We start from the raw sequence: 27,265 nt of genomic DNA, 5'->3' as shown, positions 1-27,265 counted from the left end.
CATCATTTTATCCAGTAATATACTCAAAACAAGTTTTAATAGAATCTGCATGCAAGCTGTTCCAGGATGTTGCTCCATTACTTCAGTACAGGATAATAAGGACACACAAGATTGTTAACTCCCCTTAGAAATCCACAATAATACCAATCTCTAGTCATAGGTCATTTAAAAGTTCCTTATATTTACAAACATAACGTCAGAATGAAAATACAAACTTTGAGCATTGAAATGTTATATTTTGAATCGTTAATTGAAAAATAGACAAATATTTTAGTTTGACAGAACAAAGTTTAAGTTCAAGCTTTACTTGCAAGGGTCCCCATGTTTGCACAAATAAATATGCCATAACCATGATGAAGTTTAGAGGTTTAGTTGTTGCTAAAAGTTATGAAATATGTATTTACATACAGCTATCATAAACTGCTTACATGTAAGAAAAACATGTATCATTTGTCAACCAAAGAAATCAGGCCCAAACATTTTATATAACTCTCATCATATCACTCACTTAACCCATTTATGCCTAGTGGACTTTGCCATCCTTCTAAATTGGATCAATTTATTAAAAAAATTAGGGATGTCTAGTATATTTATTTCTATATTTAGAATATTTTTTAACAGAAATTCCTTTAAGCAAACAGTGCAGACCCAGATGAGACGCAGCTTCATGCGGCGTCTCATCTGAGTCTAGGCTGTTTGCCAAGGCCTTTTTTCTAGATGCTAGGCATAAATGGGTTAATGAATAATATTCAGAACTACATAGTTTCCATATAGAATTGTTTGATTGCGATATGTATACGAACATGATCAATAGCTTGTGATCAACCCGTATTGTAACAATTTTTTTACACATTACCTACAAAAGACAAGAGACCCTAATAGGCCCATTAGGGCCTGAATTGCTCTACTTCTATAATCACTGTGCAAGTTTGGAAAGAATAAGATAGAAACTGTGTACTTAATCGCGCAAACAAGGAGAACTTTCTCAAATTCAAGGGAAGATTATTGTGTACTTATTTTTTTTGATACTGCTCATATTCAATAGGGTTCAAGTCCTTATTGATATAAAGATACTGTGCAAATTTGGAAATAATTGGATGAAAAAAAACTGTGGAATTAATTGCGTAAACAAGCGGGATTTCAAAATTTTCTCATATTCAAGGGGAAGTCATTCTGGACTTATTGCTTCAATATTTCTCTTTTTAAAAAAGGGGTTTGAGTCCTCATTGATACAAAGACACTGTGCTAGTTTGTCAAGAATTGGATGAAAATTATGGACTTTATCACATAAAAAAACTAAATTTTCATATTTTTCTCAAATTCAAGGGGAGATAATTCTGGACTTATAACTCCGATATAGCTCATTTTCAACAGGGTTTGACTCATCATTCAGATAAAGACACTGTGCAATTTGGGAAATGATTGGATAAAAACTGTGGACTTTATTGCGTAAACAAGCCTTATTTCACAATTTTCTCAAATTCAAGGGGAGATAATTCTGGACTTTTTACTCTGATGTAACCCATTTTCAATAGGGTTCGAGTCCTCATTAATATAAAGACACTGAACAAGTTTGAAAAGAATTGGATGAAAACTTAGGACTTTATCGCGTAAACAAGAAAAAGTCTAACACACGCACTGACAGACGACGGAAACCATGCCATGACATAAGCTCTTCAGGCCTTCTGCCAGTAGCGCTAATAAGAAGGAACTATTTAGCTTATCCTTAGAATTATAAACACCTTTTATTAGACATTAGAATTTTTTTACATGAGACATTGATAAATAGTTGACGCTTTTTATTTGCTTTTAAAATGTTGTTTAATGTATATAATGAAGGGCATCCTGAATCAGCGAGAAGCACACTTAAATTCCTCCAGTATACTAGATTTGCATGTAGTGTAGACTGCAACTTAATCTCTGAAGGGGGTATTCCGAATAGCAGTCGGACTTACTAAATTTCAGAGGGACATAGTGAAAGAACTATTGAGGAAACAGAATTTGAATAATCTGCAGAAACACTACTATCAACAGCTTTCTAAAAACAAAAATACATGTGTATAAAAATGTGGTCATTTGTTTAACTATATGCACTATTTATTATAATCATCTGAATCAACTATACATTACAATTATAGTATAAAAGTAAAAAACATAATTTCAACATTCGTATACAATTTGTGTATCAAGAGAATATGCCATGCAACTAATAAATTGTTAACATATAAACATTTGCACAGTTAACCCTCATTTGAGGCAAAACTATGAAACCATCCATGCACTATTTGTGTACAAGTATTGCACTTTATAGACACAGAAAGAACAAAAGTTCCGCTGTCTCAGACATATGCCACCCCCAAACAGGGCTATGACCTAATGATCCAAATTTCAATAGGGGTCATCTACTGTCCAAGGCCAATGCACATAGGAAGTGTCAAGTCAAGCAGTCGAGTCATTTACAAGTTATTGATCGAAACGATTTGCCGCTTATTGTGACAGTGAATTTGACATAGAGACCCCAATTTCAATAGAGGTCATTTACTGTCCAAGGCCAATGAACATGAGAAGTATCAAGCCAACTGTCAATTCCTCTAAGAGTTATTGATTGGAAACGATTTGTACACTTATTGTGACAGTGACCTTAACCTTTGATCTAGTGACCCCAAAATTTTAATAGGGGCCATCTACGGTCCAAGGCCAATGCACATGGGAAGTATCAAGCAAATTGGTCCCTCCCTTTACAAGTTATTGATCATAAACTAACTGGTCTACAGACAGACAGACCGACTGACAGACAAACAGACCAACGACATCCAGCAAAACAATATACCCCCTGGTCTTCAAAGGGGGTATAATTTTCATTACATTCCATTTACAAATCATTTTTAATTTTAAAAAATGCGTAAACATTAGTGTACGCTACTTGAATAGGTTTGTAAAAAACATATCTGCTAAGATAGAATGGAAGCTTATTTCCATGAAAATGTTTCCACAAGTACCCTTACAAATAAATTTTAAATATTGAAAAGATAGTAGAAAAAGATAAATTTATGAAATAATGTTATTTAAAAAAAGATGCAAGATACTCACAGCATTCTTTATTCACAATCAATAAAAAACTTATACATGTAAAACAACATATAACAACGACCTGATTCTCAGTACACTCTAGTGTAGCTTACATGTCATCAAGGTATAATCAGAGTATAACAAGGGCTGTTTGTAAAACATGCATGCCCCCCATATGGGCTCTAAGTTGTAGTGACAGCCATTTTGTAAATATGTTTTTTGTCACTGTGACCTTGACCTTTGACCTAGTGACCTGAAAATCAATAGGGGTCATCTGCAAGTCATGATCAATGTACCTATGAAGTTTCATGATCCTAGCCATAAGCTTTCCTGAGTTATCATCAGGAAACCATTTTACTATTTCGGGTCACTGTGACCTAGTGACCTTTGACCTAGTGAACTGAAAATCAATAGGGGTCATCTGCCAGTCATGATCAATGTACCTATCAAGTTTCATGATCCTAGGCATAAGGGTTCTTGACTTATCATCCGGAAACCATTTTACTATTTCGGGTCACCGTGACCTTGACCTTTGACCTAGTTACCTGAAAATCAATAGGGGCCATCTGCTAGTCATGATCAATCTACCTATCAAGTTTCATGATCCTAGGCATAAGGGTTCTTGAATTATCATCCGGAAACCATTTTACTATTTCGGGTCACCGTGACCTTTGACCTAGTGACCTGAAAATCAATAGTGGTCATCTGCTAGTCATGATCAATCTACCTATGAAGTTTCATGATCCTAGGCATGAGCGTTCTTGAATTATCATCCGGAAACCATTTTACTATTTCGGGTCACAGTGACCTTGACCTTTGACCTAGTGACCTCAAAATCAATAGGGGTCATCTGTGAGTCATGATCAATGTACCTATGAAGTTTCATGATCCTAGGCCTAAGCGTTCTTGAGTTATCGTCTGACAACCACCTGGTTGACGGACCGACCGACAGACCGACATGAGCAAAGCAATATACCCCCTCTTCTTCAAAGGGGGGCATAATAAATGATAATAAGAGTTGCGTTCTGAGAAAACTGGTCATAATGCATGTGCGTAAAGTGTCGTCCCAGATTAACCTGTGCAGTCTGCACAGGCTTATCAGGGATGACACTTTCCGCTTTTATGGTATTTTTAGTTTCAAGTTAGTTCCTGCTTACCGAAAATCAAGTTTAGGCAAAAAGTGTCGTCCCTGATTAGCCTGTGTAGACTGCACAGATTAATCTGGGACGACACTTTACGCACATGCATTAAGCCCAGTTTTCTCAGAACAAGGCTCATATTTAATGTTTACCAATACACATTTCTAATGTCAGTGTGATAAGCATTTTGCACGACAAACTAAGATCATTTTCTACTACCATGCCCAGGGCAAAGTTCAAGGGTACATAACTCAAAAGATGTGGATCATTGCACATGTAGTGCCCTGCATATCTACACTTTATGGTGATAATAAGTTTCTATTTAAACATTTAAGAATAGTGGAAGTAGTGCCTACTATAACTTTTTTTTTTTATGTAGACAAACTGACGACTTCTGTAAGTGAAAACTCTAGGAATAAAAAAGTTACCTGCTGTACATTTTGTGATACTCACTTAAAGAAATAACCAGCAGCTGTCCGTTAATTAACTGCTACCTTCCATAATCATATTGTATAATGTTATTGTCAATACATGAAAATGAATCAAATGAAATAAAAATAAATGAAATGATGCTTTTAATTTCAGGAAAAATATTTTTTAAATATGGTTTGATAGATAATTTAATAAATATACTTTTATTTCCTCCAGGGTTGGAGAGCAGAACATATATACAGCAATCATGCAATCAGAATTAAATACAGTACAGTACATTAAGAATATACATTTTGACAATTGACAATATCACCATAAAGTAACATAAACAATAAACAGTGCGACAGCAATTGTCAACATATTGATAAAATTCAGTGACATGTCTGAGCGATTCGTTTCTACCTCTGACTTTTCACCGAGGTTCTCTTGACGAAATCGAAATTGAAGAGTTAATTATCTAGCGAATAGTAGTTTACATAAACAGATCATGAGAGCATTGTATTAAGATACATACGCATCTTTCAAAAATCATGGGTTGTCATCATAAATCTGAAACTTGGCTACTCCTTTTTTTTCGTAGTGCGAACCTACAGTACAAGGTTGTGCTCAAAAGTGGCATGGTGGAAATCTTAAACATTTATGTGACATTAGCTTACAATTTGATCAATCTTTGTGGTTGTTAAGTCCAACATTTGTATACTTATGAACACTGTCTCTATATTAACCATATTTTATTTCCTTTTAAAAATATAGAACTATATATTTTTAAGATTTTCAAAGTTTTGGCATTGATTAGCCTGGATGGGCAAGAGAAAAAAATGCATCAGGATGCAGCATCCTTCTTATTTGCTGTAGATACATGTAGCATCAGGATGCAGCATCCTTCTTATTTGCTGTAGTTACATGTATTTAACCTCTGAGAAGCAAACATTTAAAGATACATGTTAAAAAAGCTAAATTATCATTTTGTGGGGTCATATTGCAAACGCAACTCAGATAAACATTAAAATACACAAAAAGCATGACACTAAATAAATATTCAAATTATTTGCAAACATGAGATATGTATTTAAAGGAATGTTTTGACAATATAATCCAATTATAAGCAGAATAATCATGGTATAGATAATGGCTATATTTGTAAAATATTGCTAATATTAAAAAAAAACACCTTCTGTAGTACAGGACTTGCACTTATAAAAAAATATCTTGTCTTCAAATTGACATTAAGTCGCATATTTTTTTAATAAAATCAAAATCTTAACAAGAGGGCCCAAAATGCTCAAACTCGCTCACCTGATATACAAAGGAACTTACTTGTCCTGTGCAGCCAAAGATATAATTAGAACAAATGTTCTGACCAAGTTTCATGAAGATTGAATTATAAATGTGACTTTAAGAGTGGTGGCCATGTTTTTGTACCAACCGGAACCATTTTCAATCTCTTCCAAGATATCATTGCAGCAGAACTTCTGAACAAGTTTCATGCAGATTTGACAATAAATGTGCCCTCTAGAGTGTTAACAAGATTTTACTATGGCCATATAAGAAAAAATGCCCCGCCCCCTGGCCGCCATGTTTTTCAAGCAACTAGAACCATTTTCAAACTTATCCAAGATACCATTGGGACAAATCTTCTGAACAAGTTTCATGATGATCAGACAATAAATGTTACTTAGAGAGTAAACAAGGTTTTATAAAGCCATATAAGGAAAAACGCCTGGCCCTCTGGCGGCCATGTTTTTCAACAGAAAAGAACCTCTTTCGATCTCATCCAAGATATCATAAGAACAAATGTTCTGACCAAGTTTCATAAAGATCGGATAATAAATGTGGCCTAAAGAGTGTTTAAAAGGTTTTACTATAGCCATATAAAGAAAAACGCCCCTCCCCCTGGCAGCCATGTTTTTCATGCAACCAATACCATTATCAAACTCGTCCAAGATATCACTGGGAAAAATCTTCTGACCAAGTCACATGAAGATTGGACAATAAATATGGCCTCTAGAGATTTAACAAGGTTTTACAATAGCCATATAAGGAAAAATGCCCCGCCCCCTGGCGGCTATGATTTTCAACCAACCATTTTCAAACTAATCCAAGATAACATTGGCACAAACCTTTTGACCAAATTTCAGCGGACAAAAAGAGATCACAAAAGCTCACCATGAGCACATTGTGCTCAGGTGAGCTAAAAACTGAAGGCACACGTGAAACGTGAATCTTGTTTAACCAAATGTAAATAAAATTTGCAACAAATATAAAAGCACAGACAGTTTCTTATCAACCAGAGTACACCAATTACAGCATGTAATCACTGTAGTGAGAAATATTCCAGTCAGGATCTGAAATATAAAATGGTCAACTTTGACTATCCGTTAACCACAAGCACTGGTAACAATTAATGCAATTTGCAAAGCATGCTCAGTGCTATGTATTGCTTCATTATACAATCTACAATCAATTTCGTACAAACATAATATCTGGCAGCACAGAAGTTATGACATTCAACAACATTTTACTTGTAACAACACATACATGTACTGAGTTCATGTGATAAAAACACAATGTGACATCATGCTTACCAATATTTAAGAATTTTGTCCTGCTATAGAAAAATTAACTTTTAACATACAACTTAAACAATGTAAATCAAAGTTTTACGTTGTAGCATATTATTCTTATATTATCTTATATGGAGAGATTTATTCATAGGTTCTCAAATTTGTAGTTAAATGAACTAAATAAGAACTGGGGAGGAATACTGAAAAGATATTTGAATATTAAGTTTTCATTATTCGAATATGTTTGAAGGTTAGATTTTTCAACATAATTTTTAAAATGTCCAAACTTTCAAAAGTCTGAAAACAAATCTTAAATGCATCTTTGAATAATAGGATGGAAAAGACTTGTTTTAAAGATAATTCTCTGAGTAGATAATCATGGATTTAATGAATGGACTAAAATGTAATGTAATTTGAAGGTAATTTAATTTTGCTTTCCTTTACAAGTGTATTGCCTTTATTGCAGACACTGAACACTTTATATCATGTTAATTATCTTGGACCATATATTAAAGACGGTGTATTAACACTCTCGCAAACTGACACATACTGATACATGAAAGTAGTTGGCAATAAAATTTAAAACCAACAATGACAAAAGCAGATGCATGTTGGGGAATCTCCTTGAATAAAAATGAAACATTCAATTGTTTATTTAAATAATCTGCTGATTAAAGGACACTTATACTCAAATTTCTACTCCCATCCCTCCATCAAATGTTTTACTTACAATGTAACAAAGTAATAATCTTGTAATTATCAGAATGATTACAATAATAATACAAAGACATACAAATGTTGCTTTTGTGGTAATTAATCCAGTACTTTTGGAGGTAAGTTCTTGCATTCAGTGCGCCATTAACCATTTATAACTTATCAGTCCATTGTTACATGTAATGCTGTGTTAGTTAAACACATATTGTCTTAATTATTGATTTCAATCATTCCAAACACTTTATCTGTAGACACATTTTCTAACATGTTTTCTGAATCATGACAGAAATACATGTATCAGTTGTTTGAATATTATTTTTAAATTTTATGTTTGGAATCCACAAATTATGAAACATGAGCAAATCTTATTTTCAAAATGCCCCTAAAATCAGAGTAACGATAAATTATTATTTCACCAGATTTTTTAGGCAACCAAATGTAAAGAGAGTTCTAACACATGGATGATGTTTGAAGAGGCACATTCATGTCTCAAGAAGAAGATATAAATAATCTGGTCACATATAAATTAATCTACACAAATAGAAATGTGTATTTCAATACGTTTTTGCTTTGACCTAATCTTGAGTTGAAATTGTGAGTTTTATTAGATTTAGACTTTTTTCCCTATATATCAATGGGTCTTTAGCATCCTGTATTTAAATTTGTCAAGTTAAGACATGCTTAAACAAGAGCACCGCCTTGCGGGTGCAGACCGCTCATCTATTTTCTTTTTAAAGGTGAAGGGACTCTCATTTTCAATCGAAAAGGAGGGAGGGGTGGAGTGAAGAGGGGTGTATAGTGTGGGGTTGTGGACATTTATTACATTATCTTCCAAAAAAGCGAAAAAAAAAAAAAAAAAAAAATGGGGGGCGGGGGGGGGGGGGGGGGGGGGGGGTGGGGGGGGGGGGGGAAGGGCGATTGGGGGGGGGGGGGATTTTTGGGTGCGATGGTTGGACGGTATTTCAAACATAACTGTTTAAAAAAAAAATTGGGGTGGGGGGGGGGGTGGGGTATAGTGTGAGGGTGTGGTGGTAATTTGTGAGATGATCTTAAAAAAAAAAAAAATAAAAAAAAAATGGGGGGTGGGGGGTGGGGTGGGGGGGGGGGGTGGGGTGGGGGTATAGTGTGAGGGTGTGGTGATCATTTGTGAGATGATCTTAAAAAAAAAAAAAAAAAAATAGGGGGGGGGAGGGGGGAGGTGGGGGGGAGGGGGGGGGGGGAGGGCACGGGGACGGTTTGGGTGGAGTCTATTGTGGTATGTCAGGTAAGAGTAGTTTCGTCAAAGTATCAATCAAATCTAATCATAAATAAAGAAGTTATGGCAATTTTAGCAAAATTTAATAATTTGACCTTGAGAGTCAAGGTCATTCAAAGGTCAAGGTAAAATTCAACTTGCCATGTACAGTAACCTCATGATAGCATGAAAGTATTTGAAGTTTGAAAGCAATAGCCTTGATACTTAAGAAGTAAAGTGGATTGAAACACAAAATTTAACCATATATTAAAAGTTACTAAGTCAAAAAAGGGCCATAATTCCGTAACAATGACAACCAGAGTTATGCAACTTGTCCTTTTACTGTACCCTTATGATAGTTTTTGAGTGTTCCAAGTATGAAAGCAATATCTATGATACTTTAGGGGTAAAGTGGACCAAAACATAAATCTTAACCAAATTTTCAATTTTCTTAGTATAAAGGGCCCATAATTCCGTCCAAATGCCAGTCAGAGTTACATAACTTTGCCTGCACGGTCCCCTTATGATAGTTAATAAGTGTTGCAAGTATGAAAGCAATAGCTTTGATACTGTAGGAATAAAGTGGACCTAAACACAAAACTTAATCAAATTTTCAATTTTCTAAGTATAAAAAGGGCACATAATTCTGTCAAAATGCCAGTCAGAGTAACATTACTTTGCCTGCACAGTCCCCTTATGAAAGTTAGTAAGTGTTGCAAGTATGAAAGCAATAGCTTTGATGCTTAAGGAATAAAATGGACCTTAACACAAAACTTAACCAAAATTTTCAATTTTCTAAGTATAAAAAGGGCACATAATTCTGTCATAATGCATGCCAGAGTTATCTAACTTTGCCTGCCCAGTCCCCTCATGATAGTAAGTAAGTGTAACAAGTTTGAATGCAATAGCATTGATACTCACTGAGAAAAGTGGACCTAAACGCAAAACTTAACCAAAATTTTCAATTTTCTAAGTATAAAAAGGGCACATAATTCTGTCAAAATGCACGCCAGAGTTATCTAACTTTGCCTGCCCAGTCCCCTCATGATAGTAAGTAAGTGTACCAAGTTTGAATGCAATAGCATTGATACTTTCTGAGAAAAGTGGACCTAAACGCAAAACTTAACCGGACGCCAACGCCGACGCCAAGGTGATGACAATAGCTTATAATTTTTTTTCAAAAAATAGATGAGCTATAAAACCTATGCAACTAGAAGGTTATAAGTTACAAGCAATATTGTCTGACCTGTGCTAGGAGCTTTAAAGGATAAATCTCACAGCCAGGTAGATAATGATGATGATCACAATAACCACAGAGACTCCCGCAATCATCTTCTTCCGTCGCTGTATTGCTTCGTTGCGTGCAGCAAGAACCTGTGAAGTCAGTGTCATACTTTGGATGAAATGCATCAGTAACTTATGGAAATCATATTAACCCATTTATGCCTAGCGTCTAGAAAAAAAGGCCTTGGCAAACAGCGTAGACCCAGATGAGATGCCGCATGATGCGGCGTCTCATCAGGGTCAGCGCAGTTTGCTTAAAGGAATTTCTGAAATGAAATATTCTAAATATAGAAATAAATATACTTGACATCCATAATTTTGGAAATAAATTGATCCAATTTAGAAGGATGGAAAAGTCCACTAGGCAAAAATTGTAGTAATGATTATTGAACTGATTATAATAACAAAGAGAACCAAAGGTCATAAATCACTAACCTGAGAATCTAAGTCACTAAACAAATCAAAGCCTTTTAATTTTTATTTTTAACAAGAGCACTGCATAACTGGTGCCAGGCTCGGCTGCGAAAGCTTGTCAGAATTATTTTTTTTGAGGTCACAGTGACCTTGACCTTTGACCTAGTGACCCAAAATGGGTGTGGCCTGTAGAACTCATCAAGGTGCATCTACATATGAAGTTTCAAAGTTGTAAGTGGAAGCACTTTGATTTTAAAGCAAATGTAGAGGTTTATGTTAAAGTTTTATATTAGAGTTTGCAGTTACCTTGACCTTTGACCTAGTGACCCAAAAATGGGTGTGGCGTGAAGAACTCATTAAGGTGCATCTACATATGAAGTTTCAAAGTTGTAGGTGGAAGCACTTTCATTTTAGAGCCTATGTTAAGTTTTATATTAGAGGTCGCAGTGATCCTTGACCTTTGACCTAGTGACCCAAAAATGGGTGTGGCGTGTAGAACTCATCAAGGTACATGTACATATGAAGTTTCAAAGTTGTAGGTGGAAGCACTTTGATTTTAGAGCCTATATTTAAGTTTTATATTAGAGGTCACAGTGACCTTGACCTTTGACCTAGTGACCCAAAAATAGGTGTGGCATGAAGAACTCTTCAAGGTGCATCTACATATGAAGTTTCAAAGTTGTAGGGGGAAGCACTTTGATTTTAGAGCATATGTTAAAGTTTTATATTAGAGGTCACAGTGACCTTGACCTTTGACCTAGTGACCCAAAAATGGGTGTGGCGTGGAGAACTCATCAAGGTGCATCTACATATGCAGTTTCAAAGTTGTAGGTAGAAGCACTTTGATCTGAGAGCCTATGTTAAAGTTTTATATTAGAGGTCACAGTGACCTTGACCTTTGACCTAGTGACCCAAAAATGGGTGTGGCGTGAAGAACTCATCAAGGTGCATCTCCATATGAAGTTTCAAAGTTGTAGATGGAAGCACTTTGATTTTAGAGCCTATGTTAAAGTTTGATATTAGAGGTCACAGTGACCTTGACCTTTGACCTAGTGACCCAAATATGGGTGTGGCGTGTAGAACTCATCAAGGTGCATCTACATATGAAGTTTCAAAGTTGTAGGTGGAAGCACTTTGATTTTAGAACCAATGTTAAGATTTTAGCACAACGCCTACGGCGGACATCCGACGGCGAGCTGGCTATGAGAATAAATTTGAGAATGAGAATTTTCTCCGAAAACAGCCGAGCTAATAAAATGTGCCTTCAGACCTTGCTTTTTACCTGGCACATTTTTTTTTATGGCAGCTAAGATATCATAAGAACACATTTTGTGATAGAGTTCCATGATTTGTAAAAAAAACAGTGACTACTAAAGTGTTCACAAGGTTTTAATATTGCCATATCAGGAAAATTGCCTTACCCACTTAAACCATGTTTTGCAATAGACAGGAATTGTTTTAAAAGGGGCTTCTTCACATTTTTTGTACTTTAATTGTCATTAAATATGTTTAACTAATATAAATAGCAAAAAAGTTGAATGAACATAAAATTACCCTGATTTTAGTCTGGTAAATCTAGAAACAAAAGCCAATGCACTACGATTGTGTCACAGGATTTCATTATTTTGAGTAAAACATGACCACTATATTAGTATTCCATGTACTACATTGTTGTATCTAAACTTTCTAAGAAAAGGGTTTTTAATGGTTTATTATTTTTAACAAAAAAATCCTGATGATTATTCATTAAAGAACCAATACCAAGGTACTTCTAATATTTTTCTTAGTCAAGAGTGTTATCTTGCATGTTTAAACAAAATGTATTTATTCTTTTTTCAATGTCTGAAAACCATTTTCGAAATAGGTTGGGATATCATTAGAATAATGTTCAAAGCTTCTTGAAGATTGGAAAAAAGTGTCTTTTAAATAAACAGTATAAATCGTGCTTTAAACAACACTGACATAAGTCCATAGCACATTCACCTTAGACAATAAGATATGCTATGAGAATGAAGTGTTTAACTATATACATAGTAACTCTGCCCCCCCCCTTGAACTGAGCAAGATACATGATACCACATTCACCATGAGTATGTTGTGCTAAAGTGAGCTAAACAAACTAACAGATTAATTGACAGCATCATTGTTTTCAGAATAATCAAGTCAACGGCTATTACAGTACGTTATAACTACAAGTACTGCATGCACATACTGCCGCGAGTTGTTCCGGTGTTGGTTGCATCCCACCTTGAGCAGGGTAACCATTATAAGGCATGCCTGAAATCAAAATAAAAACATCAGTAAAACTAATGGATGCTCCTCAATTCATATTTGAGCACTAAATGTATAAAGGCAGCAAGAAAGATGAAAATCAGGTCCAAAGAAATATATCCTTACTAGTTAAAGCAGGAGGGGGAGTGGTGTAAAGAAGTCGCAGTGGTGTAGTTGATATGGTGTCTGCCTAGCAAAAGGGAAGTTATGGGTTCGATCCGCACTGTGAGTGTGTTCTTTAGATCTCCCAAATAGACACCAAGGAAGCAGACTCAAGAGCAATTCAAATAAACCTTAGATTTTCTATGTAATACAGCTAAAATAAAAGGGTTTACACTAAACTAAAAAAAAAGATAAAGTTACTAAAATGTTAACATCGCACCTTTCTGTAATAAGGTAAGTAAAATAAAGTTAGCTTGATTAAAATATAAATCTTTATCTTAACAAGAGATGTGTTTGTCAGAAACACAATGCCCCCTATTGCGCAGCTTTGAAGCCATAAATTTGACCTTTGACCTTGAAGGATGACCTTGACCTTTCACCATTTTGTAGTTAAATAAGAGCACCGCCTAGCGGGTGCAGACCGTTCATCTATTTTTCTTTTTAAAGGTGAAGAGACCTATCTCAATATCTCAATACTTCGTTTCAAAAAGGATGGAAGGGACCCGGTGGGGGTGGAGAGGGGTGTATAGCGTGGGGGTGTGGTCATATATTGCATTATCTTACATGAGCAATTTTGACCCATATATTTGACCTTGAAGAATGACCTTGACCTTTCACCACTCAAAATGTGCAGCTCCATGAGATACACATGCATGCAAAATATCAAGTTGCTATCTTCAAAATTGCAAAAGTATGCATAAAATAAGCAATTTGGGCCACATATATTTGACCTCTGACCTTGAAGGATGACCTTGACCTTTCACCACTTAAAATGTGCAGCTCCATAAGTTACACATGCATGCCAAATATCAAGTTGCTATCTTCAATATTGCAAAAGTATTCATAAAATGAGCGATTTGGGCCACAAATATTTGACCTCTGACCTTGAAGGATGACCTTGACCTTTCACCACTCAAAATGAGCAGCTCCATAAGTTACACATGCATGCAAAATATCAAGTTGCTATCTTCAATATTGCAAAAGTATTCATAAAATAAGCAATTTGGGCCACATATATTTGACCTCTGACCTTGAAGGATGACCTTGACCTTGACCTTTCACCACTCAAAATGTGAAGCTCCAAGTGATACACATGCATGCCAAATATCAAGTTGCTATCTTCAATATTGCAAAAGTATTCATAAAATGAGCGATTTTGGCCACATATATTTGACCTCTGACCTTGAAGGATGACCTTGACCTTTCACTACTCAAAATGTGCAGCTCCATGAGATACACATGCATGCCAAATATCAAGTTGCTTTATTCAATATAGCAAAATTTATTGCAAAATGTTAAAGTTAGTGCAAACCAACAAACAGACCAACAGACAGGGCAAAAACAATATGTCCCCCACTACTATAGTGGGGGACATAAAAATACAATGATATTTGACCTTTGACCTTGAAGGATGACCTTGACTTCACCACTCAAAGTGTGCAGCTTTCTGAGATACATGTACACATGCATGCCAAATATGAAGTTGCTATCTTCAATAATGCAAAAGTTATCAAACTTCAACCAAGGTTAAAGTTTTGGGACACATACAATGAACGACAAACAGACAGGCCAGAAACAATATACCCCCAATCTTTTGATCCGGGGGCATACAAAAAAAGAACATTCCTTTTAAACTTGTATTTATATTATTACACTGCAACTTCAATATATCACGGTCCGTTATATCGCGTTGTCCAATATATCCTGAATGGGCTATGGCTCCCAAAAATCTGACAAGCATAATCCCCAAACAAAATGTTTTAATCTGAGAATTTGATGAATTAAAATCTGTTTCAAGCTAGTATTTTTCCCTTTTTTCACCAACTTTAATCCAACATTCATAATCCAGTTTTGACCAGATTGTTTGCTTACATTGTACATCACTTTAACACCTGTGTACTGCGATAAACAATAGCCCCTCTTGTCAAACATCACAGGTCATTTTGGGTGTTACCATTCTGTATTGAATTTGCTTTGAACTACTATAAAAAATAAATCACTGCTCTTCATTTATATTATTCACCTCAGTCATGTCTTAACATTTATCAAATCCTAATTCCAAACACTTAAAGGGGCCTTTTCATAGATTTTGGTATGTTTTGAAGTTCGTCATTAAATGCTTTATTTGTTGAATGTGTACATTGGATATAAAAAGCTCCAGTAAAAAATCAAAAACAAAATGAAAAAATGAAAAAACAAGAGCTGTCACCATAGGATGGCTTAAGCCCCCTATAAACACTTGGTAGAAGTTATGAGCTATTTTTCGAAACCTAAATGCAGATTTCAAAACCTAAACGCAGATCCAAAGTTCAAGGTCAAGGTCACAGGGGTCAAAATTTGTGTGCATATGGGAAGGCCTTGTCCATATACACATGCATACCAAATATGAAACTGCTATCTGAAGCGACATAGAAGTTTTGAGCATTTTTCGAAATCTAAAGCAAAGTGTGACGGACGGACAGTCCGATCACTATATGCCCTCCTTCGGGGATATAAAAATGTCTTAGAATATCAAAATAAATCAGAAAGCCACATACCGTAATCCAGAGAGCGAACACCATGCTAAATCCTTGTAATGCACTAAGTGACCCTGTGACCTAGTTATTGACCCGGCATGACCCATATTTGAACTTGACCTAGATATTGTCTTGGTACAACTTTTGACAAAGTTTGGTAAAGATCAGATGAAAACTACTTCAATTAGAGAGCGGACACCATGCTAAATCCTTGAAATGCACTAAGTGACCCTGTGCCTAGTTTTTGACCCGGCATGACCCATATTCGAACTTGACCTAGATATTGACTTGATACAACTTCTGACCAAGTTTGGTAAAGATCAGATAAAAACTACTTCAATTAGAGAGCGGACACTTTGCTTAATCCATGAAATGCACTAAGTGACCCCGTGACCTAGTTTTTGACCCGGCATGACCCATATTCGAACTTGACCTAGATATTGTCAAGATACAACTTCTGACCAAGTTTGGTAAAGATGGGATGTAAACTATTTGAATTAGAGAGCGGACACGAAAGTGTGACAGACAGACAGACAGACGGACAGTGCGAAAACAATATACCCCCTTTTCTTCGAAAGGGAGCACAAAAAGTAACCCTCAGCAAGGATGACCTCTGGAGTCCTGGAGTAAAAAGTCTACCATTTTAACCACTGGGCCATCCTTCCGGATACCATATCAAACGTATTTTATAAATTTTAAAAGCAATCTTCAAAGTTTCGCAAAATATAACGACAACGATAGAACTTTCCAAATGATTAATTCGTTTCCCATTGCAACGCTTTATAATTTTCGGGTTTTCAAATCATCAAAAGATGCATACAATGGCTATTTAAGAGCATGGTAAATGCTCAGTATTACTGTTTCCTTACAAATATCATAACTTAAACGAAAAATTTGCGATTCTGAAACAATTTTTTCAATTTTGTCAATTTACCCAAACGTGAAAAGCCCAGCCCCTTTAATAAAAAATTAATCATCGTCAGGGTTTTCACTCTGGTGTCACATAAATCAGGCGTAAATACTACCAAAGGAGCCAAATATGATCAGCTATTTCAGTTGAAACAGAATCCAGGTTTCTGATGCAAGCATTTTGCAATTTTTTCAATTAGACTCCTCCAAACTACCCCCCTTTCATCATTTTGATTCAAATGTTACCATGAAACTAACATAAAATGTACGGTCTATTACACAAAATTCTGTATTTAGTAAGGCAAGATATACTTAAAGTTATACAAAGCAATAGTTGTATAGCAATCAACAACAAGGGACAAAATTGTCACAAAACCAGGTTTTCATTGTAAAAAAAAAAATCTGATAAAGGGAGAAAACTCAAACTGAACTTTTGAAATGACCAAAAAAAATTAACCCCCTTTGTAAGTTTTTTTTTTTTTTTTAAATCTATTTTTAGTCGTGGTGACCTTGACATTGGAGATATTGACGTGATTCTTTCGTGGGACACACCGTCCCATGATGGTGAACAAATGTGCCAAATGATTTTAAAATCTCACAATGAATGACATAGTTATGGCCAGGACAAGCTCATTTATGGCCATTTTTGACCTTTGAACTCAAAGTGTGACCTTGACCTTGGAGATATCGACGTAATTATTTCGCGCGACACACCGTCCAATGATGGTGAACAAATGTGCCAAATGATTTTAAAATCTGACGATGAACGACATAGTTATGGCTCGGACAAGCTCATTTATGGCCATTTTTGACCTTTGAACTCAAAGTGTGACCTTGACCTTGGAGATATCGACGTAATTATTTCGCGCGACACACCGTCCAATGATGGTGAACAAATGTGCCAAATGATTTTAAAATCTGACAATGAACGACATAGTTATGGCCCGGACAAGCTTATTCCGCCAGCCCGCCAGCCAGCCAGCCCGCCAGCCAGCCAGCCCGCCCGCATTCGCCAATCTAATAACCAGTTTTTTCCTTCGGAAAACCTGGTTAAATATCCAGAAACAAAATATAAACTAGATTTCAATATTTTGACCCCTGAATAATTAATGCGACACCTGAAAATTTCAAGCAAAGGGTAATTTAACTCCTGGTTTTCAAAAACTATTTAAACCCCTGATGAAATTCGTACAAAACTTCCTTTCAGGCATACTCTGGTTATTAATTTATTCTTTTAAAATTTGCTGGAAATTACAAGTTATTTTTGCATCAACATTGCACAAAGTATTACGGAATGTACAAATTTTCTTATCAGACTTGCCTGGTTGAGGCGGGTATGGTGGTCCTGGATACTGCCCTGCAGGGTAAGGTTGAGGGGGGTAATTCTGAAAGGGGTAAGGCTGGGGTGGGTATGGGCCAGGTCCAACCTGTGTTGAAAACGGGGGCGCAGTACCGCCACCCTGTAAGAACACAGTCAGTGGTGATGAATACATAGATACATAATTGTAATATCATTTTGTAGTTAAATAAGAGCACCCCCTAGCGGGTGCAGACCGTTCATCTATTTTTCTTTTTAAAGGTGAAGGGACCTATCTCAATATCTCAATACTTCATTCAAACAGGATGGAGGGGACCCGGTGGGGGTGGAGAGGGGTGTATAGCGTGGGGGTGTGGTCATATATTGCATTATCTTCCAAAAATAAGAAAAACAAGATGCGTTTGTGAAACACAATGTCCCCCTATATGACGTTTGACCTTGTAGGATGACCTTGACCCTTCACCACTCAAAATGTGCAGCTCCATGAGATACACATGCATTTCAAATATAAAATTGCTAGCTTCAATATTGCAGAAGTGACATTACATGAGCAATTTTGACCCATAAATTTGACCTTGAAGAATGACCTTGACCTTGACCTTTCACCACTCAAAATGTGCAGCTCCATGAGATACACATGCATGCCAAATATCAAGTTGCTATCTTCAATATTGCAAAAGTATTCATAAAATAAGAGATTTGGGCCACATATATTTGACCTCGGACCTTGAAGAATGACCTTGACCTTGACCTTTCACCACTCAAAATGTGCAGCTCCATGAGATACACATGCATGCCAAATATCAAGTTGCTATCTTCAATATTGCAAAAGTACTCATAAAATGAGCGATTTTGGTAACATATATTTGACCTCTGACCTTGACTTTTCACCACTCAAAATGTGCAGCTCCATGAGATACACATGCATGCCAAATATCAAGTTGCTATCTTGAATATTGAAATACTGCAAAAGCGTACATTAAATTAGCGATTTTGACCCATATATTTGACCTTTGACCTTGAAGGATGACGTTGACCTTGAGCTTTCACCACTCAAAATGTGCAGCTCCATGAGATTCATATGCATTCCAAATATCAAGTTGCTATCTTCAATATTGCAAAAGTTATTGCAAATGTTAAAGTTGGCGCAAACAGACAGACAAACAGACAGACAGACAGACCAACCAACCAACCAACCAACAGACAGGGCAAAAACAATATGTCCCCCACATAAAAATGCATTTTGTTTGGGGGGGGGGGGGGCGGGGATTCTTGGGTGGGATGGTTGGACGGTCTTTCAAAAAATAAAATAATTAAAATAAATATTTGTGTTTTCTTTAACCATGTTTCAAAAAAATAAATATTTTTTTTTAGGGGGGGGGGGGGGGGGTGGGGTCATGGTCGGGGTGGGGTCGGGGGGAGGGGGTGAGAGGGTATAGTGTGAGGGTGTGGTCATTTATTATATGATCTTTCAATAATAATAAAAAATGGAGAAAAAAACACACTTTTTGGGGGGATGGGGATTGTACCTAAACACAAAACCTAACCAAATGTTTCATTTTCTAAGTATAAAAAGGGCACATAATTCTGTCAAAATTCCAGCCAAATTTATCTAACTTTGCCTGCCCAGTCCCCTAATGATAGTAAGTAAGTGTACATGTACCAAGTTGAAAGCAATAGATTTGATTCTTTATGAGAAAAGTGGACAAAAACACAAAACTTAACCGGATTCCAACGCCAACGCCTACACCAACGACAGGGTGATGACAATAGCTCTTTAAAAAAAAAATAAAAATAGATGAGCTTATAAAATGATTAATAGGGTTTTCCTCATACTAAAAATATTAAGTGTCAAAATAGAAGAGTAAGTTCACACACAGTCTGCAAAACTACGCACACGCCTTACAACCTAGGCGTATATTTTACCTTTTCGTTAAAGTTGTAAATTCTAGAACTGTTGTATCGTTTAGAAATATTCTTTAACTAGCACTACTTTATTTAATGAACATCAAATAAAATAAAAACATGGTCAACAAGGGAAATATATAGGATAAGAAAAGAGACGGGTGCTGCTGAAAAGGGGCTGGATGGAAAGATGGACCAGTAAGGTGACAATTTTATTGTAATAAAAAAATGAAATTTGGTACATCATGGATCATGTTAAATTCTGCTGGTCTGAGACTGACTGAATTTACTGACATTTGGTCCAACCATTTTAAATTTAATCAAAACAAGAGCACGGCATAACCGGTGCCACATTAGGCTGCGGGTGCAGTTTTTAATAAATGAAAGCTTGTAAGAAGTTTTTTTTTTAAGAGGTCACAGTGACCTTGAACTTTAACCTAGTGACCCAAAAATGTGTGTGGCATGTAGAACTAATCAAGGTGCAGCTACATACGAAGTTTCAAAGTTGTAAGTTGAAGCACTTTGATACAAATGTTCAAAACCTGGACAAAATGTAAAGGTTTAAGCACAAAGTGGGTGACACGACACTATGAGCTGATTATTAAATCAATAAATATCTTAGTTTTGCAGTAGTTTGTTGGATTTGTTATTCAACACACACATACAGAAGTTTTACAGCATACTTCCAAAGATAAAACCAAAATAAAACAAGATATGTGTTTGTCAGAAACACTATGTCCCCTTCTGCGCAGCGTTGAAGCTATATATTTGACCTTTGACCTTGAAGGATGACCTTGACCTTTCACCACTCAAAATGTGCAGCTCCATGAGATACACATGCATGCCAAATATCAAGTTGCTATCTTCAACATTGCAAAAGTATTCATTAAATGAGCGATTTTGACCCATATATTTGACCTTCGACCTTGAAGGATGACCTTGACCTTTCACCACTCAAAATGAGCAGCTCCATGAGATACACTTGCATGCCAAATATCAAGTTGCTATCTTGAATATTGCAAAAGTTATTGCAAATGTTAAAGTTGGGGCAAACAAACAAACACACAAACCAACAGGGCAAAAACAATACACTATAGTGGTGGAGGACATAAAAATGGTCAGTTGCTTTAAATACAGATAATAGCAAAAGGATGTAATCCACATTGGAATTGTCATTAGCTGCAGAATTAACTATATTGTTATATCAAAGCAATTTTATCCTGAACAGACTGTCCAATTGCGTATGTTGGCCTGGAAGTAGGTTGGCCGCATATGCCATTAGACACATTTTTATGATGAGGCTCCAATTTTTATACATTAAATTTCATTCTTAATATTTCCCTACTCCATACTGGGATACATAACAAGGAAACTGGCATTCATATATTTTTCCTATCCTCACTCAGTAAGTGGTGTACATGTATAATGTAAGGTTACTGCCAACTGCATTGATCTTGTCAATTTGCCTAATAACGACCCAAAACTTCATAACCTAGCAACAAAGGGTAAATAGATAACAGGCTTTTGCAAACATTGTAAAATTACCCGAAAGGCTAGTTGCATTTACTGAAAAAATAAAGTGATCAAACAATTTCAAATACCCAGGGACTTTTATTTCAAAATTCAAGCGCCCGGTAAGGACAGTTAAATTGTATATGGGAAGCAGTGCACTTACTTTTCACATACATTAATAATATGCCACTCCATGACTAAACAATAGATATGAAATCAGGATTTACCATACAGTTAATTACATACTAGTTTTTTTATACTAACACCTCTAATTTTGTATCATGTATAATATTATTGTAAAATTTATGAAAAAACTGTAAACAACTATATTATAATAAACAAGAGCTGTCACCATAGGATGACTTATGCCCCTATAAACGCTTGATAGAGGTTATGAGCTTTTTTCAAAACCTAAACGCAGATTTCGAAACCTAAACACGGACCCTAAGTTCAAGGTCAAGGTCACAGGGATAAAAATTTGTGTGCGTATGGAAAGGCCTTGTCCATATACACATGCATACCAAATATGAAGGTTATATCTCAAGGGACATAGAAGTTATGAGCATTTTTCAAAACCTAAATGCAGATTTCGAAACCTAAACGCGGACCCTTATTTCAAGGTCAAGGTCACAGGGGTCAAAATTTGTGTGCGTATGGAAAGGCCTTGTCCATATACACATGCATACCAAATATGAAGGTTATATCTCAAGGGACATAGAAGTTATGAGCATTTTTCGAAACCTAAATGCAGATTTCGAAACCTAAACACGGACCCTAAGTTCAAGGTCAAGGTCACAGGGGTCAACATTTTTGTGCATATGGAAAGGCCTTGTCTATATACACATGCATACCAAATATGAAGGTTATATCTCAAGGGACATAGAAGTTATGAGCATTTTTCAAAACCTAAACGCAGATTTCGAAACCTAAACATGGACCTTAACTTCAAGGTCAAGGTCACAGGGGTCAAAATGTTTGTGCTTATGGAAAGGCCTTGTCCATATACACATGCATACCAAATATGAGGATTATATCTCAAGGGACATAGAAGTTACAAATGTATGAGCATTTTTCGAAACCAAAACGCAGATTTCAAAACCTAAACGCAGACCCTTACTTCAAGGTCAAGGTCACAGGGGTCAAAATTTGTGTGCGTATGGAAAGGCCCTGTCCATATACACATGCATACCAAATATGAAGGTTATATCTCAAGAGACATAGAAGTTATGAACATTTTTCGAAACCTTAACGCAGATTTCGAAACCTAAGCGTGGACCCTAAGTTCAAGGTCAAGGTCACAGGGGTAAAAAAATTTGTGCGTATGGAAAGACCTTGTCCATATACACATGCACACCAAATATGAAGGTTATATCTCAAGGGACATAGAAGTTATGAGCATTTTTCGAAACCTAAACGCAGATTTGGAAACCTAAACGCGGACCCTAAGTTCAAGGTCAAGGTCACAGTGGTCAAAATTTTCTGCGTATGGAAAGGCCTCGCCCATATACACATGCATACCAAATATGAAGGTTATATCTCAAGGGATATAGAGGTTATGAGCATTTTTCGAAACCTAAACGCAAAGTGTGACAGACAGACAGACAGACAGTCTGATCACTATATGCCCCCTTAACTTCGAAAGGGGGCATAATAAAACTCTAAATATGACCCAGATTTTGGGATTTTACTACTCACCCATTCTGGTTTATATCCTTGTGGGCCTAGGTAAGGCTGGTGTCCCTGGACTGCAGACATAGCCTGAACCTCTTCATATGAGGGTGGAGGCTGGGACTGGGGCAGAACTGACGGGGGCTGCGACTGTGGTGGGGCTGAAAACAATTGTATGGGGTGGAGATATGAAATAAAAAAACGGTCAGGGCTCCCCATATATCACAAGTTCCGAGAGTTACAATTTGTAATAGTATTTATATATTTTACGTTTTAAAATAACCATAAATGACTTATAACAAACACAGTGTACCCTATGCAAATCTGATGTATAGTAGTAATAGTATGCCGCTGTACTCAGATAGTTGTATTGATTTTCCCAGCCGCATTTTGCATGCCACTGCGCCACACCGCTCTTTATAAAACAAATGCAACCACACAGTGTGCACACACCTTTATGGATAACATCTTAATTGCTTCTTGACCAAACTTGTAAGCAGAACAGTGTTAGAGTATGGACAATGTGAACAGTTATGCATGAACAACCCAATGTCAATATAAATCGATAATTTCAATGGGTTTTTGGCCATTTGTTGGCTTTTTTATGACCTCTTACTTAGCCTATGAGACTGATAATGGCAAACAGGTGTAATCCTTGTGGAAATCATGCATTTCCTGCATAATATTTTCAAATTATTTATTTGAACAAGTTAAGTTTTTTTAAACAAATTATTATTTAATTTATCACACACAACTGTAATTGCTTTGTTGAATTCTCAATGTGCAAAAATACCATTGTTATTCAAAAAGCACATCCTGATTGGGAATGCAAGCTTAACCAATTCTAGCTTCAAATAAACAGTGGTCATGTATCGGTGTTCTTCCTTTGTCGCAGTAAAAAGCATGCAAAAATTATGCTGTTCATATATAATGTAATGTCATTAAAAACGTGGGTGAATTGCTTTTTGTATTCAAATATAAGGCACAGTGAGCACTGAGATCTCACATAAGCAAGAGAATTTCAACACCAGTGCTAAAGGAGCATCTCAAATTGTTGCCAAACGGCATCAGACTTAACTTGATTCGCGAATTTAGTCGGACATATGCATATAATGCTTCATTACGTTTTTCAAATATCATGGTGTACAGTTTACTTAATTATTAATTATAAGTTAATCACACTCTCCAGTTATGTATGTCCAAATATATGTTGCTAAATTGTATCGTCACCAACTACATACTTATCAGCTATTGTTGTTGCTGTCGTAGTTTCCATTAAACTGGTGGTAATAGTGGATTTGATCATTACTGAACTAAGCATGAATGCTCATTCCTACTTGTTAAATTGTAATATCGTCGTAACAAAACTAGAATATTAAATCCAACTCAATCAAACTGGGTACACTGTAGATACTAGATGATAATATAAATCTTTATAAACTGATAATAATGAAGTATTTAGGCGTTAGTCTTCATACTGTATGAAAACAACTGTATGAAGACAACATTTTAAAATAGCTGACCAACACAATTGATTTTGCAAAAGATAAGCCGAAGAGACTCAACTGCTACTCAATCCATCAGGGCTTTTAATCAGGAAACTGGGAAGAGGCCTTAGCCTTTCAAATTGGGAATTTCATGCGCTATAACTCACGCTGATTATGCGGATACTTTGATAATAGACGGCACTTCGATACCAGACAGTGCTCCAGCTAGGCCTTAATCGAAGGGCGCCGCGCCCTGCCCTCCCGAACCTCCGCCCTGCCCCCCCGAACCTCCGCCCTGCCCCCCCCCCCCTCAAAAAAAAAAAAAAAAAAAAATTTTTTTTTTTTTTTTTTTACATAATGATGATTCATAAATCTCTTATTACATTGTAATTAGTTTAATCCTCATTGTAGACATTATATTTGAATGGTTTGATAATAATGGGAATAATACAATTATTTATAACATATAAATTAACATGCAATAGAAAGCATTCCAGAAACAACCGCGCGCTCGAACGTGCCCTTTTCACAAAATACTGCGCGTCGAAAGTGCCCTTTTCACAAAATACTGCGCGTCGAAAGTGCCCTTTTGACAAAAAAGCCACCCTGCCCTTTTCAAATTCTAGCTGGAGCACTGCCAGATAACAACAAAAGCCACGCGCGAGAGGCGAGTTCTTCAGCTTTTTTGCATGTATGTTCTGATCATTTGGTTTTCAGACACGTAACATGGTCTGGTCAATTAATGGTATAGTACTTCGTATTGCGGAGCAAGAAATTCGTGGGAAAAAAGTGGATTATAAAATAAAAAAAGATAAACTGCTCATTTTGGGAAGACCGTGTTTTTTAAAGTTTTTTAAACAGAGTCTTTTTCATTGTGCAGAAGTATTAAAAGACTCAGGCATTGAAGAATCCACTCGACCGCTCACATATGCGAGTGAAGTTGACGGTCAGGCGAGTAAAGTTTGTTAAATACTCGACCGACCGGGCGAGTGCTGTTTTTCAAGTTGAGAAATATCAATTCAGTTATAGAAGTTAGAACTCCTGCCACATCGATACAAATTGCGAACAATTTTTCGAATTTGAACGAACAAAAAAACAGGTTTAGTACACAAAGAAACTGCACTTTTGTTTTGACAATGAAAAATGACGTCACGGGCACAGTAAAAATAATCATTATCGAATTCGGCTGTGCTCTTTTCGTAGGTGTCATTGCTCTTAGCTTATCGAATAAAGTGCAAAAAGCAACAGTTAAATATATTGGTCATTCCGTGAAGAATAAAATTTAATTTTAATGTAAATATCAATAAAAAATAATACATAACTGGTTAATTGTAATACTTCTCATATTTAATAAAAAAACAAAACAGAAACAATAATTATTAATAAACAGAATAATTCGTGATCAGAAACCTTAGCCAAATTTACTATATTGTAACCATTTGTCAATCAAGCGTGTCTTTCAGTAAAAGTTCGTCTGAAATATTAAAACTCAGCATAGAAAAGGGTTCTACCCCCCTGTACTTTAAAATTTCTGCAAGGTGGTGGAGGCAGGGAACAGAAAAAGAGGTCATCAAAACGAGAAGCGGAAAGAACATGTATTAAGAAAAGGAAACAAGTGCAGAAATAGTAATAAAAGCAAAAAAAATCCATCAGATAATGTAGTCAATTTGTTTGCAGTTTAGTATCACTATGTTAAATAGGTGAAAAAGGTTCTGGTTGATCATAATTATAAATATAGATATATATTTTTTTTAATGCAGGGCGAGTAGATTAAAGTGAATGGCGAGTGGATTTTCAGGCCTACTAGCCCTGCAGGGCGAGTGGCTCTGGAAAAATTCTTCAATGCCTGAAGACACATTGTGTTGCATTCTTAATCATATTAGAGCTCATTGCTTTAAATTTGGGAGATGCCCAATATGTCTAAGTAAAAAAAAAATATAAATATTTTTTTACAATTTGGGAAATTCCTCTATCAATTTTGGGAATAAATAAAATGGGAAGAGGCCGAATTTCAGCCCCTGTTATATTAGGGTGAAAAGCCCTGTCCATGAAGAGGCCCTTGCTATTCACTACACTGAAAAACACGAAACGTGACACGTCTATTGACGTAACTTATTTATTTCAACAAGTACTTTACACATAATTAAAAATCGCAACAGTTTGAATAAGTTTTTGTCATAATTTGTCTGTTAAAAAACATACACAGATCAATCAATTATCAGTCTGGGCGAAGACAATTTGTGCCCACTTCCATGCTTTTCCCCATAGAACTGTCATAAGTGTTTTAAACTATCAGCATACAATAGACTCTAGTCTTTCAAGTAGAAAATGCATGTAAAAGAATATTCACTAAAAATTAACTTAATTGTAAGAAGACATTTAGAAGGGGCACTAAAGAATGTTCATTCAAAAAAGCTGGTAAACATTTTCGCAGACTCAATTTCATCATTCATGGTTTGTATCTCTATTTTTCCCTATCCATGAAAAAAACAGCTTCTAAAATTAATGAAAATTCACTTACATTGCATGCTTTTACAAATCAGTTGAGTAATCACAATTTCTTGAAATTATATAAGTTATTTATTTAATATTTTGGATACGGTTTTATTTTGTTGTCGTGTTATTGTTGTTGTTTTGTTTAATGCGTCAAAATATCCGTTCATAAAA

General features: G+C 35.9%; 2 protein-coding genes across 3 annotated transcripts in view; both read right to left on the bottom strand.

Moving 5' to 3' along the window:
• LOC127869412 (branched-chain-amino-acid aminotransferase, cytosolic-like) overlaps nucleotides 1-27,265 on the bottom strand; it is a 141,354-nt gene that overhangs the window by 94,114 nt on the left and 19,975 nt on the right. The window lies entirely within an intron of this gene.
• Nucleotides 1,783-27,265, bottom strand: LOC127869448 (proline-rich protein HaeIII subfamily 1-like). Of its 2 annotated transcripts, XM_052412037.1 has the most exons (6): nucleotides 27,120-27,265; nucleotides 23,139-23,272; nucleotides 18,030-18,168; nucleotides 13,063-13,127; nucleotides 10,399-10,526; nucleotides 1,783-6,985 (listed from the first exon to the last, which is right to left on the bottom strand). In XM_052412037.1, the coding sequence occupies exons 1-5, from the start codon at nucleotides 27,124-27,126 to the stop codon at nucleotides 10,413-10,415; spliced, it is 459 nt and encodes a 152-aa protein (XP_052267997.1). In that variant the 5' UTR covers nucleotides 27,127-27,265; the 3' UTR covers nucleotides 1,783-6,985; nucleotides 10,399-10,412. The 2 variants fall into 2 exon arrangements, with proteins under 2 accessions (XP_052267997.1, XP_052267988.1); XM_052412028.1 differs by lacking the exon at nucleotides 10,399-10,526.

The sequence above is a fragment of the Dreissena polymorpha genome, chromosome 1 (assembly GCF_020536995.1).
Source record: "Dreissena polymorpha isolate Duluth1 chromosome 1, UMN_Dpol_1.0, whole genome shotgun sequence".
Lineage (NCBI taxonomy): Eukaryota > Metazoa > Mollusca > Bivalvia > Myida > Dreissenidae > Dreissena > Dreissena polymorpha.
The sequence above is the reverse complement of the archived record's forward strand: the minus strand, read 5'-3'. Positions and strand labels throughout refer to the sequence as shown.

Bases quoted from the DNA above. Each gene is read 5' to 3' on its own strand.
- LOC127869448 (XM_052412028.1), bottom strand. The intron at 18,169-23,138 runs GTGAGTAGTAAA...GTGTTCTTACAG, and splicing joins AAGGATATAAACCAGAATGG to GGTGGCGGTACTGCGCCCCC. The intron at 6,986-13,062 runs GTATGTGCATGC...TTTATATTTCAG, and splicing joins CACCGGAACAACTCGCGGCA to ATCCTGACTGGAATATTTCT.